The sequence below is a fragment of the Emericellopsis cladophorae genome (assembly GCF_022114955.1).
Source record: "Emericellopsis cladophorae strain MUM 19.33 chromosome Unknown NODE_17_length_331089_cov_116_747350, whole genome shotgun sequence".
NCBI classification, from domain to species: domain Eukaryota; kingdom Fungi; phylum Ascomycota; class Sordariomycetes; order Hypocreales; family Bionectriaceae; genus Emericellopsis; species Emericellopsis cladophorae.
The window spans coordinates 290,034-309,635 of record NW_026250942.1 but is presented as its reverse complement, the minus strand read 5'-3'; the positions used below and the strand labels follow the sequence as shown (position 1 = coordinate 309,635).

The 19,602-nt window shown below is 53.3% G+C and overlaps 4 protein-coding genes across 4 annotated transcripts; 2 read left to right on the top strand and 2 right to left on the bottom strand.

Annotated features, from left to right (window-relative positions):
* Positions 1-923: 923 nt before the first annotated feature.
* Positions 924-7,702, bottom strand: J7T54_005181 (uncharacterized protein; the record flags this gene model as incomplete). The annotated part of the gene is made up of 12 exons (XM_051505926.1): positions 924-964; positions 1,047-3,209; positions 3,294-3,710; positions 3,980-4,035; positions 4,267-4,507; positions 4,589-4,790; positions 4,920-4,970; positions 5,030-5,074; positions 5,187-5,319; positions 5,929-6,432; positions 6,486-6,881; positions 7,146-7,702. The coding sequence occupies 12 exons, from the start codon at positions 7,700-7,702 to the stop codon at positions 924-926; spliced, it is 4,806 nt and encodes a 1,601-aa protein (XP_051362826.1).
* A 3,809-nt stretch (positions 7,703-11,511) lies between these two features.
* Positions 11,512-13,323, bottom strand: J7T54_005180 (uncharacterized protein; the record flags this gene model as incomplete). Its single annotated transcript, XM_051505925.1, has 4 exons — positions 11,512-11,937; positions 11,998-12,912; positions 13,007-13,138; positions 13,228-13,323. 4 exons carry the CDS (start codon positions 13,321-13,323, stop codon positions 11,512-11,514), a joined length of 1,569 nt encoding a protein of 522 aa, XP_051362825.1.
* A 531-nt stretch (positions 13,324-13,854) lies between these two features.
* On the top strand, positions 13,855-16,095 carry J7T54_005179 (uncharacterized protein; the record flags this gene model as incomplete). The annotated part of the gene is made up of 5 exons (XM_051505924.1): positions 13,855-14,213; positions 14,354-14,855; positions 14,930-15,629; positions 15,683-15,835; positions 15,929-16,095. The coding sequence occupies 5 exons, from the start codon at positions 13,855-13,857 to the stop codon at positions 16,093-16,095; spliced, it is 1,881 nt and encodes a 626-aa protein (XP_051362824.1).
* Positions 16,096-18,466: 2,371 nt separating this feature from the next.
* J7T54_005178 (uncharacterized protein) lies at positions 18,467-19,444 on the top strand (the record flags this gene model as incomplete). Its single annotated transcript, XM_051505923.1, has 2 exons — positions 18,467-18,879; positions 19,204-19,444. 2 exons carry the CDS (start codon positions 18,467-18,469, stop codon positions 19,442-19,444), a joined length of 654 nt encoding a protein of 217 aa, XP_051362823.1.
* Between the last annotated feature and the right edge of the window lie 158 nt (positions 19,445-19,602).

Sequence of the window (19,602 nt, the reverse complement as noted above, 5' to 3'; positions counted from 1 at the left end):
TAGTATCCCGAAACACTCTCGGCTTGCATCCGCTCCATCAGCGACAGAACTTCTCTCGTGGTCCAGGCCAAGAAGAAACATTTTCAAAGACTGATGCGAAGACACAGTCACGAGAGAGACATGCGTCGAAGGACTTCCGGCATCTCTAGCAAAGCTGGTTCTCCAAATCCTAGTAAGAAGCTAGCTTCCGTAAGGGTACAGGGGGTTCATTCCCGCTGCTCTCCAGTCTGCTATTGTGAAAGGAGCTTGTCGTCGACTCCGTGATACCCCTATTCGCGATAGAGTCGCCTGAAACTCCCGCTCTATACCGTTATCAGGCTCACGGCTCGATATGCTCCCACCACGGGTCAGGCTGTCAGCTGCTTGACGTTCTTCATAGTAGTCATGGAGTACTTTCCACAAATTTCGGTTGAGCACCGCTTGAAGCATGCGTATTGTAACACCGTAGTTACTTCGCTCCAGCACAAATCGGCAAAGGCAGTGCAGTGCCCGTTGCGAATCCCGACCCGCCGGGGTGTCAGTGCTCAACAGAGTGACAAGCACTTCTTCCGATGGTGTGAGGTTTGGGCGGTGATCGAGAATGATTTGTAAATCCGACTCTCCAGGGCCTCGTTCCCATTTCCCTTTCTGCGCGGCTGACACAAGATGCTGCTCGGAAATGGTACACGTACCGGCACAATCAAGGAAAGTCTGCAGAAGAATCGGACTTGTCTTTCCCAGACAGGCTTGCAGTGCTGCGTCCAACGAGTAAACGATGCCTCTGCTTTGTTTGGGATTGGCAGCCCGCTGTAACAGTAGTCGTAAGATGCTCGGATGGTTGCCCTCAATAACGGCAAACAACGATGACTTGGGGTAGTCAGGGGAATGACCAGCAAGATTCGGCAGGCTGTCAAGGCTTGCGCCATGTTCGAGCAAACCGGTTGCTATCTCGACACTTCCAACATGACAAGCAAGAATGAGAGATCTGTCCAAGAACTCTTGATCTGCTGCGGTCACTACCTCGGAGTCTTGGACAGCTTGCAAAAGCTGTTGAACCATCTCCTCACATTTTGTGATGCTCTTGTGCTTCGCCAGGGTGGAGAATGCGTAGGATTCAATGATAGAAGCCACTAGGCGATAAAGGTTGAGTGGCGAGTCCTCGTCTAGTCGAGTCTCCAAATTTGCTCCGTTGGTCACCAGGAATTGTGTCAAATCCCAATGCCCGTAGTCGACGGCCACTTGTAGTGGCACTTTGCCACCTGGACTAGCGGCATTGATGCTTATGCCTCGGCTCAAGATCGTCTGCACAGATTTCACGGAGCCGCATCGGCTAGCAAGATCAAGCGCAACAGAGTCCAGAGGCACGTATTCCAACAGTGCTTCAAACATGCGCTTATTCTGGGCGTCAGAAACCTGCCGCATTGCTTCCAAGCAGACTTCTTCACGTTTGTCTGGATCGTCAACCCACTTGAGCAGGACTTTGAGGATTTTCAAGCTAGCTGTTACTCCCTTTTGGCCTACACAGGCGCTTTCAATGGCGTTGAGGCAGACTTCACCCTCTAATTCGGAATCGATAGACTTAGATTCGGGGGCCGGACCATCCCGGGGAACCGCAACATAACCCCGGGTCTGAGAGGAGCCGCCATTCAGTTGGAAGTCTCGTTCACGTAGCGCTGAACCGAATTTGCGCTGGTCAATGGAAGAAATTGCCCCAAAGCCTTCGCTCCAGGCAGTGGGATTGCAACCGTGTTGGAGGAGGGCCTCGACAATGTCCACATGACCTTGACGGGCGGCGACAACAAGAGAAAGACCATCATGGTCCCCAACTTCGAGGTTAGCATCAGCACCGCGTTCCAGAAGTACGTGGACGATCTCAGTACGACCCTGCTCGCAGGCAATGTACAGGGGGCTGCTGAGGTGCTGCTCTCGATAGCTTGTTCCGTGGATAGCCAGGGAATTTGCGTCTGCGCCAGCGTCAAGAAGAGAGCTGACCATATCCAGCTCGCCATCATGTGCGGCGGTAACCAAGGCAAGAGGATCTGCTTTTGGATCAGCTACAGCCTGCAGAAGGTATTTTAGCATTGCTGGAGTCTTGCTCTGAGCAGCAAGAAGGAGGAGTGATTCATCGCCAGCGTAAAGATTAGGATCAGCGCCTTCGTCGAGCAGCAGCTTCAGGGCGGAGACGTGGCCTCCTAGGATAGCCTTTATAGCTGGTTCCTGAGCACCGTATATCTGTCCCATCTGCCTCCGTTCATCAGAGTGGACCCTGGCTTTCGCTCTTGTGAGGGCTTTCATGACCTGGACTTGGCCAAACTCGGCGGCAGCACCAAGGGGCGAGTGACTGAAGAACATGGCGTGATTCACGTCAACGCCGTGCTTGATCAGCTGCCTGACGGTGGACAAGTCACCAGCAACCGCTGCCACGTGGAGGAGGTCGCCAAAGACACCGCCGCCTGCCGTCTGATGGGGCAACTTGCGAAATATGATCTGGATCAACTGTCTCATGCCATCTTTCATCAAATCGCGAGCAGCCTTTTGTGAAGTAAATAGGCCTCTCTTGGATAGTATTTGGTAGCCTTGAGCCCTTGCAGGATCATGCAACAAGCGAATAGCATTGCCGATTGTCCCCAGCACGGCGGGATCCAGAGACCCATCTTTGGTCGTCGGTAGACATGTTTCACGATCAAAATTGAGCAGTTCCAAGACAATGAGATGGGAAATTCCGGTTTTTCGACCTGCTGCCAGTAGAATCAAGGCTGTGAGCTGTTCCGGACTGAAGCCATCCGCGGCGCCATGCTTGAGCAAAACTTGAACAACCTGACTATTGCCCCATTGGGCGGCTATTCGCAGCGGATGAGTAGCCTGCTCGCCGTTGCGATCGCTCAAATCCGTCACATGGTCGAGTATGAGACTCACAATTTCCATTTGTCGTTCCTCTTTGGCTCGCTCTTCGGGATACTGGGTGTCAAACCCAGTCAAGGCTTCGCCATAACGGATGCGAGCGAAGGCCTCGATGCTGGCCCGTAATGCATCTGTCTCTTGAGTGTCGCTCTCAGAGGAATCGTCAGAATCATCTCCACTTGCAAAGTCATTGAAACTAGCATGAAGTGGAGGCCGACTTCTGGGCAAGAATGGCGCCTGGCGCCTAGGGTACGAGTAAAGATGCTGAGGAGGATGCGGGAGGCGGTGGCCAAACAGACTGTCCTCATCTCGAAGACTCGGCACCACGTCTGTAGGTGCCTTCAGAACAGTCATCTCAGCATCAGCACCCTCGTCGAGACACATTTTTACCACCTTTTTGTGTCCCAACTCACATGCCGTTACTAGAGCGCGGGTAATGATGGCGTCGAAGTCTTTGTGATCCCGAATATCCGTATCATCGAGCATGTGCTGAATGACGTCCGACTCCCCGACTCCAGCTGCACTGAGCAGAGCGTTCTGGACTACATAGTTGATGAAAGCGGTGCCTCTTCGCTCGCATTTCAAGTTGTGGAGCAGCTTGAGAACTATTCTCTTGTGACCCGAGGCTGATGCCGCGGCCATCCCATGGGATATTTCGTTGGCCTGAAGAACGCCCTTGTTCCGGTTCAACAGCTGCAAAACTCCTGCATCGAACCCCTCCCGGCAAGCTTCCATGAACGATGGGATGAGCTCGCTTCTATCATAAGTCCCTTGCTCGGTCATCTCGAGAAGGCGGTTGAGAGTATGAATATTCCGGCCGCGCACGGCTGCTAAAAGCAAGTGGTTTTGTGACAGTCGTGGCCTGTCTGGGCACAGTTCTTCGACGAGCGCAAGGCAGGCCTCCAAGATCGTGACATCAGCGTATCGTGCCGCTGTGACAGACAATGCTCCCCATTCATCGAAGCGTGCCCCTAAAATCCTGGTCCTCTCGAGAAAACCCAATTCCAAACCAAATTCGCCATTTCGGGGTGCCCAGAGCAGCAAGCAGTCTCGATTGCATCCCTGCAAGCATGCACGGGACTTGATGGAACGCTCTCACCTTCGTCCTCGTCGTCGTCGGTGCAATATTGAACTTGTCCGGGAAAGTCGATGGTACTGTCTGGTTGAAACGGAGGAATTTCAAGTATCTCCCAAACAAGAATCTGTGTCCAAATGACTCGGTCTCCGATCTTTGCTGCCTCCTTGAGAGCAGAGGCCCACGTTAAAAAAGAGACAGTGTCTTTGAGTGCGTCTTTCAGCATTCGTAAAGACTCCAATTTCCTGTGCTTTATAGCAGCAACAAGTCCCTTTTCTATAGGCTGCCGCGGGTATGCAACGTGCCTCAACCCGTCTTCCAGAAGCACTTTGGTAGCCTGGTGGTTTCCTTTCTCTGCGGCAGCCACAAGAGCTTGTGTTATGTCGTCCTCGGCCACTGCGGAGGCCTGTAGCTCTTGACGGATCGTTGCAATGTTGCCAATGGTTGCCGCAAACACCAAGCCGTATTTGATTGGCTCCTCATCGGTGAGTTCCATTTGACTTAGACCCTTCGACTCCACGCTCTCGCCATCAGCCTCGTCGTCTGTGTCCTCTGGATGGGGACTGCTTGATCTGCGGTCACTCTCAAGCATTTGGTCTAGATTATCCTGTTTAGAATACCAAACCCGCTCACGGCGGTCCCCGCGTGTGATTGCTGGCAAACTTCGCCCAGGAGGAGGTGGATATTTCTCTTGTAGAAACGAGGCAATCTCGAGGTGACCGCCTTGCACTGCTGCGTGAAGTGCATCCTTGAACTTGTTACTCTCGCGGTATATATCAGCACCCTCTTCAATGAGCAACTTGACAGCTTCCTCATGGCCATTGTAAGCTGCCGCCTGTATGCAAGTCCCACGAGGTTTGCCATACTGGTTGACATCTGCTTTGTGTGAGATGAGGAACCGCATGGTATGGACGTGTCCCTTGCTAGAAGCTGCTTGTAGAGGATCGCCTCTTGAACTGCTTACTGTAGCGTCGGCACCCATTTCCAGGAGCTTGCGGACAGCACGAGTGTCTCCCTGAAGACTTGCGCTTCGCAATGGTGACCCAAACTCCCCTTCTGCCTCGATATCCATACCAAGATGGTGAAGAAGAACAAGCATTTCCACATGTCCGCGTAGAGCTGCGATTGCCATAGCGTCTTTTGGTAGGTTGTCGGTCATTCCTAGGTCGGATCGTAGGAGATATTGCAGCATGTCAACTCGACCTTTTTTGATCGCCCCAAGGACAAGTACCTGTCGAAGTTCTTCCTTGCCGGTGTCTCGGCCAAACTTTCTGGCTACATCGGGCTTCATCAAGTACTCAACAGCATCCCGAAAGCCCGCCTCGGCGGTCTTCTGGAGGGCGTCCTCGTAGTCTTCTCCGTCCCTGATTACTGAGCTTGTCTTGATGAGAAAGACTGCTATATCGGATCGAGATCCCTCACAAGCCGCATGCAGTGCGTTCTTGAACGCTGCAGTCGAAGTATGTGTTGAAATGCCATGATACAGGAGAGTCTTGACAACATCGATATGTCCCCGGAAACAAGCTGCTTGCAATGGATTGCCATAGCTTCCGCAAGTGACATTGCCATCGGCCCCGTTCTCGAGAAGTTTCGATGTGACGGACCCATGTCCAAAGGTACACGCAAGGTAAAGAGGCGTATGGCCTGTGTCGCTCCGTTGCTCCAGATTGACATCTTCCACATTGGATAGTGTCAAGTCTAATAGACTGCGCAAGCCGAAAGCACAAGCAGTGAACAACGGTGTTGGCCCGTTACGAGAAGCGACACATTCATGGGTCTTTTTGAGGGTATGGTACGGAGGAAGCTTTTCCAAGACCTGGTTGATGAAGTCAAGCCACCATTCGAAAGCCACGTTGAGACCACCATTATCTTCATCTAAGATAAATCGAGCCATTTCCTCAGCAGCCGGACATGTGGCCGTGGCGGGCAATACCGCCATTTTCAAGTGCTCTGGCCAGTACAAGGCGGCATACAGGGAGAAGTTGTCAATAGCGTAGGGACTTGAGAGCCACTCTGGGGGATCAGCCAGGCCCTGGGAGCATTTTCCAAGGCAGGATGCGGCCAAAAGCTGGTTTCCAGAGACCTCTGAGAACATGTGTTGTTGGCGCATGTAGTCCCTAGCAGATGGGTGGCAGAGGCGAAGTGTGTTCATTGTCGAGTCTAGAACCACCAGGTTGTAGCAAACATCGACTAGATCAGGAAGCGTTACTGCTTCAGGTTGGCTCGCGAGATCTGGGCCCAACACCAGTGCGCAGCGTAGAGCATTGATTGTCAAAGGACTTTTCGCATAAAGAATCCAGGAGAAGACCCCTTTGACCACAGATTTTGCGGTTCTGTCCAATTCAAGGAATGATTTGTAGGTTTCGGCGTAGATCTTGTCCAAATTTTCCGCCAGGCCGGCGTCGAGAGCAGTGATGATATCGTGCTCCGTCTTCTTGCGACACAGACAGTCGATCTGTAGTTGAATCCACAAGAACCTGCCGTGCCATCAAGTCAGCATTGTCAGTTGCTTGACGGTATATCAACTCACATCTCTCGCGCCCCATTGATCAACGAGACGCGCATCTTTTCCAACAGCGTCTCTGACGCGCTGCCGTTCAGAAGTCGTCGACCACGCACTATTGTCCTCAGCTGCGACGCAACGAACTTCTCAATGTCGCATTGATTTTCCGCAGGAGAAACCTCTATCGTGGTTGCAGATTGTAAGAGGCCTTCGATCTGGGCATCGTTGCGACTGGTGACAAGCACTTTGGCCAGTCCGTCGGACTCGTTGACGATACGATGGAGGGATTCAATAAGCTCAGAACGAGCCTCCTGCCGTAATTCGTCAATCGCATCGAGTGCGATATATGCTCTCCTTCTCATTGTAAGCTCCAGGATGAGCTCGACACAGCCGCGACTCCCCAGCCTGACCAGGTTGGTTCGGCTTTTGGTAGAATCAGCAACCGTCTCATATTCTGACCAGATCTTTGGCTCGACTGTGTTTCTTTTCTCGTCAACTGCCAACTGTCTGAGTATGCTTCGAAGTATAGCACTGGGAGAAGCACGATCTGACTCGGATGACTCATCAGCACAGTAGTAGTAGGCGACAGCAGGTTCACGGCCACTGCTCTGGTTTTCGGACAGAAGCTGGTCCACCATCACTGAGAACATGGATGATTTCCCGCAACCCCTAACGCCGCGAACTAACATGATGGATGATGAGGACGATTGCAACCAGTTCTGATACACGGAGTGGTTCGAGAGCCATGTACCAGACTCTGGCATCAGCCTACTCGACACCGAGTTGTGATGCACACGGAATGGGCAAGTTGACAGCCACTCGATGAAGTTGTGGAGTTTGTCACTGTCTACCTTGGCCTTGTTCTCATCAAATAGATACTTGAGCTTGACAGAAACATCCCCAAGTCGTTGGTTTTGTCTTTGGTCATGCTCATCGGTGCCAAGCCGGTCCATGTCCCGTCTTCGACTGCGGAGAGCAGCATTTTCAATCCCACTCAGGGCCTTTTGTGCCTTGCTGATCTCTTGGTCGACGATTTGTTGACTCCTGGCTTCCGACAAGTCAGGTTCATCCTGAAATCGCTTTTTGGCTTGGTCGTAGCATTCTTTGCATTTGCTAATCAATACGTGCTCCTCCAAGTATATTTGTCCCAGGAGCTTGAAAAAGAGTTGATGCAAGTCGGTGTTCTTCAGTGACTTGAGCTTAAGAACCAAGTCGCAATTGTCGCGAAACGGTAGCCACGCCATGAGGTCTTGATCAAGTGTAACGGGAATGATGCCATGGTTATTCTTGGAGTATGAATTTCGAAGACTGAGAAAGGCAATCTCAGTAAGGACGTGGTGGAAGATATCATGTTGACACTGGGCCTCTACGATGCTTCTGATACTGCGTTCCAATGCATGGGAATCGATCAGCTTCTTCTGCCCCTCGACATATGACGTTATGATAGCGTCGATGTACGATGAAGTGAAACTGTTCTGATAGTATCGTTTCAGAACTTCAGAGCCACAAACCACAACTTTGTCCACGCGGTGGACGGTACCGGCGTCATTGGAATTGCTTCTGCCGGGTAGTAAACAAAATTGGTTGGAGAGAATGTTTTTGATGGACTCGGAACCTCCTACCCGCGATGCCCACAGAGGTAGTGGTGCTTTGTCGGAGACGGTTCGAGATCGGATGGCTTTCAGCCATTCGATAAGACGGACGACACACCAAGAATTGGCGGTGCCTTCTTTTGCATTGTCATGTGCGTAAACAATGAATATGCTGGGGGACTCTGACTTGCCAAAGACGTCTGTCTCTGCAAGGTGGTTCAAGATGGAAGTAAACAGCTTGTCCACGGCTATTCAGACAGTTAACTCGGATGTTCCAGGACCGATGGTCAGTTGGAATCGGGACAAATAGTACCCTTGTCCAAGCCATATCCGTCTGCACGCATAGGAAGCAGTCTGGAAGTACCCGGTTCCATCCTCGGAAAATGATAACGAAGTTGAACAGTAGTCACTCAGCTTCACAAAGTAGGCTGTGGGAATTGTGATTTGGAGCGACTTGGAGATGGCCGAATATCTGCGACTGAGCGTGCAGACTAAGCGCTGAACTACCTATGTGTTCGGATGGGGGAGGGGAAAAACCCTTTATTCCGACCAAGTTGTCTGCCTAACGACACAGCCGCGAGGCGCATGCAGCTGATTGTTGTGAATCATGACAGCGCGAATGACGGGCCTTTACGGTTGCCGTTGGCTGGTCACCTGGCTGCAGCCTGCACCTGTGCCTAACCGCCGATCTTCTCTCACTTCGTCCCATTCCGACCAAGTAGTCTGCCTAACAGCAACCCAGCCACGAGGCGCGTGCAGGGATTGCTGTGATTGCGGATTATGATGGCCGAATGAAGGGCCGTTGGCTGCTCGCCTGGGCTGCACCCCATGCCAAGCCGCCGACCTTTATCTCACTTCGTCCAACGACCTGCTTTGCATTTTGAGTGCTACGTTATTTTGAAGCCAATGACCGTCATCTCGAGGGCGAGGCGAGCTTTGAGGCAGACCAGCAAGTGAGGCTAGGGCCGCTTTAACTCACCTACCCCAGGCTTCGCTTATGCAGGCGTTTGTTGGTGGTACGTAGGTTTCTGCTATGCTGCAAATAAAGTAGTGCAGAGTAATTCTACAATACAGCTCTCCCAGGCAGAAATCCGCCTGCAGGGAGATTTACGGCTGTGTGCGTTGAAGTTACAAGGCGGCGAATAGTCCGCCTCATCAACAATCAAATGTCTCCACAATGCTGATTTAAAGGAGGATCAAGGTATCACATGTAACATTTCGGTCTTATCCAAATACTTCCCTCTCTTCCAGCTTGGACCCTCAAAGCCACTACGCATCATCTTGCTGACCCCCCGCTGGGTGGGTGTCTGACGTTATGGGCTCTTCAGCGGAAACCCTCCGAAGCCAATGGGCCAACCCAGGCGACATCCTTAGCATTCTTCTCCTCATCGGCGGTGACATTGTGCAAAAGGCCATCACTCAGCTCGTGGGTCATAAAATCCGCCTACCTGGGACTAACACTTACCTTTCGATTGCACCCGTCTCCTTCTCGTTCGGGTGGGCAACCTACGGATTCTCAAACCTCCTCGCTGCCGTTGGCAGTATGAGTCTCATACCGACAAGCGACTGTCCTTCTATCCTTGTCAATTGTTCCAATGGATTTGTCAGAGAAAACCGTTCCTGGGTACTAGGACGGCTTCTCCGTGACCATGAGATTAAACATGTTGTCGATCCGCGCTCACGGGACGATGGAGGTCAAGCCGAGTCTATCAGAATCGATATATTCCACCAAGACCCCATATCGACTACCCACTGTGACCTAGTGTGGTGGCTTGGATGGGTCACTCTTTTCATCCAACTGGTAATAGTTGTTGTTCCTGGGGTCTTATACGGCGACTGGGCGATTATGCTAGTGACTTTATCTGGAATCACACTCATCACTATTACCTGTGCCATGCCACAGTGGGCTGAGGAGAAATGGGCCACCCCGAGCAAGCTGGATCACGACAAGGTGACTTGTCTCACACGCGGCAACGGTTACCTCCATATCATGGTATTCATCGGTGCTCAAGGCTCTTGGGACCTGGAAAGACTCGCAACGCGCACACCAGTCCCTCGGACAGAAACCCGCTGGATATCCCTTGTTCTTGCCATGTTGTGGATCTGCCTCCTAATCGCTATATCTGGGCTCAAAGAACATACCTGGTTTCTGATCGGCATCGGAGGGCTCGGCATGTTGCAGAACATTCTTGCAGCCGGAGTCTCCAGGAAGCCAGGGGCTTCAAACTTTCATCTCACCAAATTCCGACGCGCACCAACTATAATCGGGAGGCGCCAGGCCTACAGGGACGACGCAGACGCCAACGTCAATTTGGAAGAAGACCTTCAAGCGCTCGTTGGCCTTGACGTCTGGGCTTCAGAGAAGCAGAACGCAGAGCTCGTGATGGATGCAGATCCCTACTTACATGAATCATTCCCAATGCCACGTTGGATGACCTCAATGTCAGGGGAGGACGAGGTGCCACGTTGGCTTGAGGCGCTGAAGCCGGAGTCAGCTGGACAAGCCGGCAGTGCAAAGACAAATATCTCGCTCTTCACGTCCAAAGTTCGAGCCCTTTTTACACGCGAGGAGGAGAAACCTGGGGGCATGATATACGCCACAGGCGTTCACGGAGCCTTGATGGAGTTGGAAAAATGGGTACCAACGGCTGGGCTCTCCATGCTCCAAATATTTTTCCCAGTTGGTTTGCAGTATCACGATGAAGCTGTCAGAGACAACGTGCACAAGAAGTTCTGGAGAAGAGCATATCATACCAAGTCAGTTAGGAAAAGAGCCGAGCAGAAAAGGAGGACTAGAGAGAACACTTCCAGGGTCTTGGTTAAAGTTTAGGAGCACTGATAGCCAGCTACAACTGCCTTCCTCAAAACACTACGCAACTTACTTATTCCTTCCTGTGTATTGGATCATAGCCTCGTCAACGGCAAGATACGAGCCCGGCTCATAGAGCTCTGTTTTCGCAAGTTGAACTTGATGAGACCATATCTCAACACATTAGAAAACAATAGGGATAAAGAAGCTGGCATCTATTGTGAGTTATAGGCTCGATTATCAAGTGTTCAGGCCGTTGATCCTCTAGCCAAGACGTCTTCCAATAGTCTTCGTCTGTTATCTTCCTATAGAATCCCATATGAATAAGGATCTCAAGCCAGACATATACCTGTGCAGCTCTAACTAGCTTCCAGGGGTAGAGAGGTGACCAATCTATTATTTCGTACTCTCAGCTATTAACAAACGCCACTTTGGATTAGACTGCTAAACTAGTTATTAATGTACTTAGCCCAGTCGTTGACTAGGGAGATAAGTATAAAGTGTTGGTTGGAGAAGTAATAGCGGGCTCTGGGGCAGCTTGTTAATGAGAAGCTCTCGCCGCGGTACCTCGAAGGGTCTTGAATTCGCGCTTCTTTCCCTTTGTGCTGCCAAAGACGCGGCTAAATGAACCCGACCGAGGACAATTACTCCTCTAGGCTGAATCATGCCCGACCTGCGCATTTTCTTGTTGCTGCTTGACTGTTCTCCATTCCAGGAAGCACGAGGCTGCGAAAGCTAGACAGGAGACAGCCATCGCGCAGTAGAAGACGTGCCGCAACCCCATATTGTACGCCACGAGGACAAGCGGCAGCTGGTCGTTGGACACGGCCTGGGAAAGATCCGTCGCTCCCTGGCCCAAGATGGCCGATATGTCCAAGTCAGGCACGCTGCGACGCAGCTCGCTTCGCAAAGTGCTCGTCAACACGCCCTGGGATACACTCACGAATATCGTGCCTCCCACAAATTTCATAAAGTTGACCATGGTGAGTCCCGTCGGAATATCCTCGCGCGGCAGGACTGTTTGGACGGCATTGATGGGCTGGGCCAGGGAGAAGCCCAAACCAGCACCGAAGAGAATCTGGTCGCAGACCACGGTCAGCAAGCTCACCCATCCAGAACTTCAATGAGGACACCCTACCTGGAATCCGATGACGTGAGCATCTGGCGAGCTCACACGCAGTGTGGCAAGGAGACCGCAGCCGACAGCCATGAGGGCCGTGCCCGCCATCAACCACGGTGTGTAGTAGCCCAGCTTGGAGACGGCGGCCCCAGAGCCAATGACAAACACGACGGTGCCGATAAAGTATGCGAGCATCCGAACACCGGCATCGACAGCCGACAGGCCCTGTATCGCTTGGTACCAGATGGGAAGATAGAATGTCACGATGATCAGCGCCGAACCGACACCCAGTGATGCCACCGATGCGGTTGCGATGCTCCGCTGTCTGAGGAGTCGGGGCGGAACGGTGCCATTGTCTCCGATCCAAGCTTGTGATGCGGCAAAGGAGAGGAGCAGCACCAATCCAGGCACCAATGTCCCCAGGACCTTGTGGCTCCCCCAGGCATTCTCTTCGCCTCCCCACTGCAGGGCCAGCAACAGCAGGATCAGGCCCGGGATGAGCAGCAGTGTCCCTACCGGATCAAATTCCCGTATCTTGTGCGCAAAAGATTTCTCAGACCGTTTCTTGGGCGCCGGCCTGGAAGGGAGGAGGAGAAGGAGCATGACCAGCGCCAGAGCGCCAATTGGGAGGTTGATCCAGAAACACCAACGCCAGGTTGTCTTGGTGGCAAAGACGCCGCCGAGGAGCGGGCCGGCGACAGCGGCGACACCAAACGTGGCCGCAAGGAGCCCCTGGTACTTGGGCCGCTTCTCGAGCGGGAGAATGTCGACAAAAATGACCTGGCCGCCCGTCGACAGGCCAGCGCAGCCGATGCCCGCGACGCCGCGTCCCACGATGAAGGCCGCGCTGCTGGGGGCGGTGGCGGAGATGACGGAGCCGACTTGGAAGATGACCACGAACAGGCTAAAGACCCATTTCGCTCGAAAAAAGGTCTTGAGGGTGCGGGAAGAGCGTCAGCCTCGGAAGGATAGGTCAAGTCGCGGGCGGTGAAGGGAGACGAATGACCCCTTTATTGTGTGTACGTACATAAATTTTGCCCACGGGCAGCTGCAGCGCTGCAAACGTGAGTAGATACGCAGATTCGTACCACGATATATCGTCAAAGGACCCGAACTCGTTCGAGATGGCCGGCACGGCGACGCCAATGATTGTTCGGTCCTGGATCCCCCTTTGTTAGCGAGGCTGCAGGCGGACGGGGTATGGTTAGAGGAACGGACAAGCGACGCCAAAAAGCTGGCCAGGCAGACGGATAGCACAATGGGCAGCAGGACCTTTTTCGAAGGATACTCCTCTCTCCTGGCGGCTACGCCGCGTTCCTCCGAGTCCTGCTTTTCGTCAGGCATGGTGGCTGGAGTCTTGACACTTGGAATTCAGGGACTCTAGATGTACGCTAGATTTGGCGTCTTGTCTTCTAGGGAGATGATGATATTCTTATATTGATCAAGGGTTCATGGAAGGGAATGGCGCTTCGTGTTATACATGTACTGGTTAGGGCCCAGGCCCCCCAGGAGTCAAGACCATCTGCTGATCAAGGTGAGGAGAGGCCTATATAATCCCTGAATCTCCGTATTGGGGAACAGCATCATCGACTGCAAGGCGCAAGACAGCTCACTCACTTCGACCGGTGGTTCAATATACATATTCGGCCTCCCTCGGCCTCGGTACCGAAGTCCGAGATCCTGGCCGAGAGCTCGGGACTCGGGAGACCTCACCCTGTAGGGCTGAGCCTGCATGTCGATTAAGTCATAGAAACCGGCTGGGGAATGTTGCACCATTCTTCTGTGCAAAGACATTCCGCACTTTTATTCCCCTCCTCCAGCGAGCCGCCGTGCGTGTTTGTGTGTGTCTTTTTGTGTGTATCGGGTATCCTCGTCATGCGCAGCGGGAAAACACCCGTCAGCTGCATCCCCTGCGCGAGTCGCAAGGTCCGCTGCGACAAACAGCAGCCCTGCTGCCACTGCAAGCGACGCCCGCAGGATACCTGCGAATATCCGAGGCCCATCGCGGTGTCCGAGCGCGGCCACGATGGGCTGGGTGAGCGAATTGTGCTTCTCGAGCAGGTGATCCGAAGCCTCGGGGGAGACCCGAACGACATTGTCCAGCCCCAGCATGGTCAGACTCCAACATATCCATCGCCAGCATCGGTGTTGTCGGCCAAGTCATCTGCCACGGCTCGAATCGAGCCATCTTCTTGCGAATCAGCGACGACGGCGGCTATTGATCGCGCCGGATTGTTAGCGCACAATGAGGAAGCGACATATGTCGAGTCGTGGGTCTCCTGTGCTCTTTACCCGTTGTCTCGTCTCAACCTCTCCCGGAACTCCCGAGTACATGTAAACTGTGAGCAACAGAAGGCTGACCTGCCCTGTCTAGGCCCATGTGGTATAGCTGGGGAGAGGCCAAGTTCCTCCAACACGACAACCCTGCTGTCTCTTCGCTGCGACACCAGCTTTGTTTATCCCCGGCCAGTGGGAGCAGTTACGTTTCCACCATCCTCGATCCTGTCGAGGCCCCAGACACAGTTCGCCCTGAAGCACGGCGTGTCCCCCGCCAACACCTCGATACCCTGTGGACCGTCTTCTTACAGAATGTGCACCCCCTTGTCAAGATCTTCTTCGACTGGGAAGTCGAGCCAGTGATCAAGAGGGCCAAGCAGGAGGCGTCTGGTTTGTCTGCGCCGGAGGGGGCGCTCTTATGTGCCATCAGCTTTCTGGCCGCCGTCAGTCTGCCCGAAGACGACTGTGTACGTCTGCTGCACGAGGAAAAGCCACTGCTTCTGGCACACCTGCATCACACCACCGAAGTGTCCCTAAGGCTTGCCGGGTACGCGGTGACATCCAACAAACTCACGGTACAGGCCTTTATGCTCTACCTGGTAAGCCAGCCGCATCCCTCTCGGGGATTCCCTTCTCTCGAGAAGCACATTGACGCGACCCGCCACGTGTCTAGCACGCGATACGCGCCCGCGCTCATCCAGCCGCCCTCTTCTCTCTCATGGGCGTGGCGAGCCGGGTCGCCGAGCGGATGGGCCTCCATCGAGACGGCGAGTTTCTGGGTCTCAGCGTCCTTCGCAGCGAAGAGCGCCGTCGCATGTGGTGGCAGCTGCAGTACATGGAGCTCACCGTGGCCCACCAGATCGGCGCCCTGAGCCCCAGCGTCCTAGGCAAATGGGACGCCAAGATGCCGGCAAACGTGGACGACGGTGCGCTAGCTCCCGAGACGAAAGCCCTTCCAGCCGATGGCACGGCGCTCACGAGCATGTCCAATTGTCTTTGGAAGTACAACGTGCTTCAATTCCACCGTGGCGCCCGCGGGGCCGATCACGGTGTGCTCACGGCGGACCAGACAACTTCGATGGTGGACAGGATCGAGGAGATGCTGCGGGTCAAGTTCGTGCAGTACTGCGAGCTTCTCAACCCTCTCCATGTCAACATGCAACTGGCCATCTGCCAATTCCTCGTCGCCACGCGTCGGCTTCTTCGTCAGCCCGCCCTTGTCCATGCCAAAATCTCCGACATGTCACGCCAGGAGCGTGATGCACTCCTGGCAATCTGCGTCAAGAACTTGGAGTACTGCATTCTGACCCAGACGAATGAAATACTCGAGGGGTTCAAGTGGCACAACAACGCCTTCTTCCCTTGGGCCGCTTGTAGGTCTCTGTCGCTGATCCGAGGAAGGACGACCCACTGACATCTTATGCAGTCATCTATGTTATTCTAGAGGCCAGCCATCGGGCCGAGGAGGCTGCTATCGAGGGTATATGGCGGATCATCCGTCGAACATACGAAACCCACGACGAGCTACGAGTCGATGCCCACCGTCAAGACGTCACGTTTGCCGCGCGTATCACGGCGAGTGCGTGGCAGAGACGTCAAATGCATCGGCGAAAACAGGATGCCAATTGTCGGTGCGAGGAAACCCCATCGTGGATCATGGACATTTGTAAAGCGTTCAACCTGCCTCAGCCTAGCTTAGTGGCGACGGCTGGTGAACAGGCACCGCAGGATTCGACTGAAGGTCCAGCACTGGATTTCGACCTCGACCTGGACATGATAGACTGGTCCGCCTGGGACGGCGCGTCTATGGATGCAGCGCTATTCAGCAACGCTACTTAGTACTGGGGTCGATATATAGACCCTGAATTTCTAATAACAACCTGTTTACGATGGCTATATTTTAATACCAAGTGAAAGTTCTATGCGTCGCCCTGCCCTAAATCTATTTTGAATCCCTAACTACTATAACTATAGATAATAATAGTTTATGTTTCCGCGCGAAAGAGAATAAATACACCTAGAATAAATTAAGATAACACGATAGTTTATTTAGAGTTCCTCTATTACTATACATAGCGCACTATTGCTAGCGCTACAAGGTTCTTCTTGCTGCTTCAATGGCTAGTTATAATTACTTTCGTCTGTAATATTCGTCTAATGTATACCCCGCTACGGATCTCAGGCGCTTCTTTAGTCTAGGCTATGTTAATTACATGGCACTCTACCTACCCTTCACACGTGCACTCTCTAATTCTCATCCTTACATGTATATCTGTCGGGATGTTATCCTCGCCCGGGCGCTATTCGCGTCATGGCTGAATTAGCTTTCGGTATCGTTGGATTTCCGGCCACAGTCCATATCTGTCGGAAGTAAGCAAAGTTTGCCCACTTCGCTCCAGAAAAAGGGAGAGGAGGTCTACATTGCCGTCATTCCATGTCGATAAGCTAGCGACCACAAATCAAGACTGGGCAGGTACTTACGCCAGAAGGTCAAAGACTATGCCAAGGGCGATGTGGAGCTCCATGAGCTGTCGCTCAGGATAGTGGTCCGCTGGAAAAAGATCATCACCCAACTAGGGATCACCTACCACCTTGATCGCACCATGATGACGAGGAAAAGGATATGCAGCAGAGGTCGCTCTGTGTTCTCCAAGCCGAGCTGGAAGCCGCAGTCTAATGCGTGTCGAAGCTCAGCCAATACTCCAGGTCCACGAAATTGAGCAAGATTCAGTTTGTCAAACTCAAAGAGAGTTTCAAGGGCGCTGTGGCGGAGCTTGAGCAGTAGCAGAAGCTGCTGGAGCCCTCGCTGTCCCAGCTGCTCAAGATGGCCCCCGCATACATTGACGGCGTACTCAAGGCCATGATCCCCACGGCCAAAACTAGAAACGTTCTGAAGCCCACTGATGAGCCCACACGACAGGCATTGCGCTTTCGCCAGGCGTTCGAGCCGGGCAAGTCCACGCTATTTGCGGAGAAGATACTCAAAGACCTTGAAAAACTGAAATACCGTACTATGCGGCGGTGATCGCCAAATAGCCGGGCCCAACAACATGAAGCTTCACGTTATCGACACTATGTCCATGCGGGCGGTGAAGCTGGACCACGCCCGGGACCTCGCGCACCGCTTGCGCGACTCGAACTTATTCACGTCTGGGATGTTAAGGTGCAAGGTATTTGTTCGGCAGCCTAGTGCCTCGACTATCTCGTTCTTATTCCGCGTCCCGGACGGATATAACACGATACGCAGCCTGCGAGATTTACTTCGATGCAGCCAGCCTCCCGAGTCACTTTCCATTCGCCTCCACACAGATCGACAGCTTATCACTGTCGTACATCATATTCACCTCTACGAGCTTTTCCACGAGACATATTCCCCCAGAGGATACTCGGGCTTAGGGATAACATAGCGGAGGGGTCAGACGGCATCGTCGTGTGCATGATCGGGTTCCAGGTCATCCGCTACGCAGACGGCAAGACGAACACGGCTGGGCTACGTCGCAAGAACCGGCTATATCAGCATCCGTCAGCTCGCTTTTCTCGCTCTTGCCGCCTTCCACCACACACAACCAGAGCAGGCGGTCCAGGCAATTCCATTTATTCTTCAGGAGAAGCTTCATGCCCGAGTCTCTGGGATAGTGCTAGCGCAGATCCTGCCAACTGGACAGTGTATCCCTCTATTGATCGACTGAACTACTACAATGCGCCGCTTATTCTTTCCTTTGCCGTCTTCAACCCCCTGGAAGATCCACAAACTAAAAAGAGCATTACAGCATGCTCTCTATCCGTGTCCTAGGGGGGGAACTGAGTTTTTATCTCGTAGGAAGCGCATTCCCTAATAAGCGGAATCCCGAGACACGAAACGGGGACTTGCCCAAAGCCAGTCCGACACCTCCAATAGTAAGCACATTATCGTGGTTAAATAAGAGCAAATAGTTCATGTGCTCTCGGAGAGGTCTGCCGAGAATATTACCAGCGGCGTAGATATTGCAACCCCGGTTAGGCAGCTTTAGTTATTCCTCGATTCCCCTAATGTAGCGTTATTAGAGGGACTAACGTTGTACTTTCTATACCGCCCGGCACTTCCACCACCATCGGTATCTACGCAGGCTCGGCGTCCCCCGTCACCACTGCTAGAGGCGCTGAATAGCTTCGTTGAGACTGAAATCTACTCAAGTTATGTTCTCGTACAAGGCTGCGGATCGAGACCGAAATGTCCTATAGGACGGACGATGGAGGTCTGCATACGGGTCTTGCGTCCAGTTCTGATGCAGAGCCGCTTGGTGTGATATACCCAAGAGCGGGCACCCTCGGTGGTTACGCAACGCATAATGCTCTGATCACCGTTTACCCTCATGACAGTGGATGGGAAAAGCTTGCCACGCTGACGGGCGACAGCGCATGGAGTGCTGCCAACATGCGCCAGTACTTCAAGCGCCTCAAGAGCGCCCGATATTTTCCCAACGCCATTGATGGCCACGGTTTTGAAGGATGGCTCACGACGAGCGTCACCGATCTCGGCCTCGTCACCAAGGATATCAAGCTCCTCACCGTCATTGTCTCAGCCGAATCCGCCATGGGCAAGGGCTTCTTCGGCCTCGTCCTCTCCACCGTCAACGGCCTTGGGTAAGTCTTGCCCGGGGACGTCAGTGCGGACACTCCAGGTCGGGATTCCGCTGAGGGGCTCCACTAGGTTCGTATGACAGTCAAGGATGGCATTCGGGTCGGCCCCCGCGAGTTCGTCCTCGAGACTGCCAACGCGAAGAACGCGGACGGCTCCCGCAAGTACCACCTTGACATCATGATGAACACGTTGGTCACCAAGGACCGTTTCGACAAGTCTGGGACGAAGCCCTGCGCAATCCTTGTCGAATTTCTCCCGGGCTAGAGTCTGTCCAAGGCCGATCCTCGCGCTACGTCTGGTGCCTCTTCGACCGCTGGCTCCATCAGCGCATCGGCCGAGGTCATCCTAGCTGCCGGCGCCTTCAACACTCCTCAGCTCCTCAAGCTCAGTAGAGTCGGCCCCAAGGCTGAGCTTGACGCCTTCGATATCCCTGTCGTTGCCGGCCTCCCTGGCGTTGGCACAAAACTACAGGATCGCTACGAAACTACTTCGCTGGAGAGACGCAGTCTGACTTTGACATCATCAAAGGCTGTACCTTTGGCAGCGACGGTAACCCATGTCCAATAAGGTGGCAGACTAGTGACGAGGGCATCTACGCCTCCACCGGCATTTCTCTCGGTGTCGTCAAGAATTCGTACGTGGCCACGATGAGTAACCCCGATCTCTTTATCGCGGGCGCTGCTGTTTGTTATATTCGAGGTCGAGTATGCTGGTCGTTCAACTGC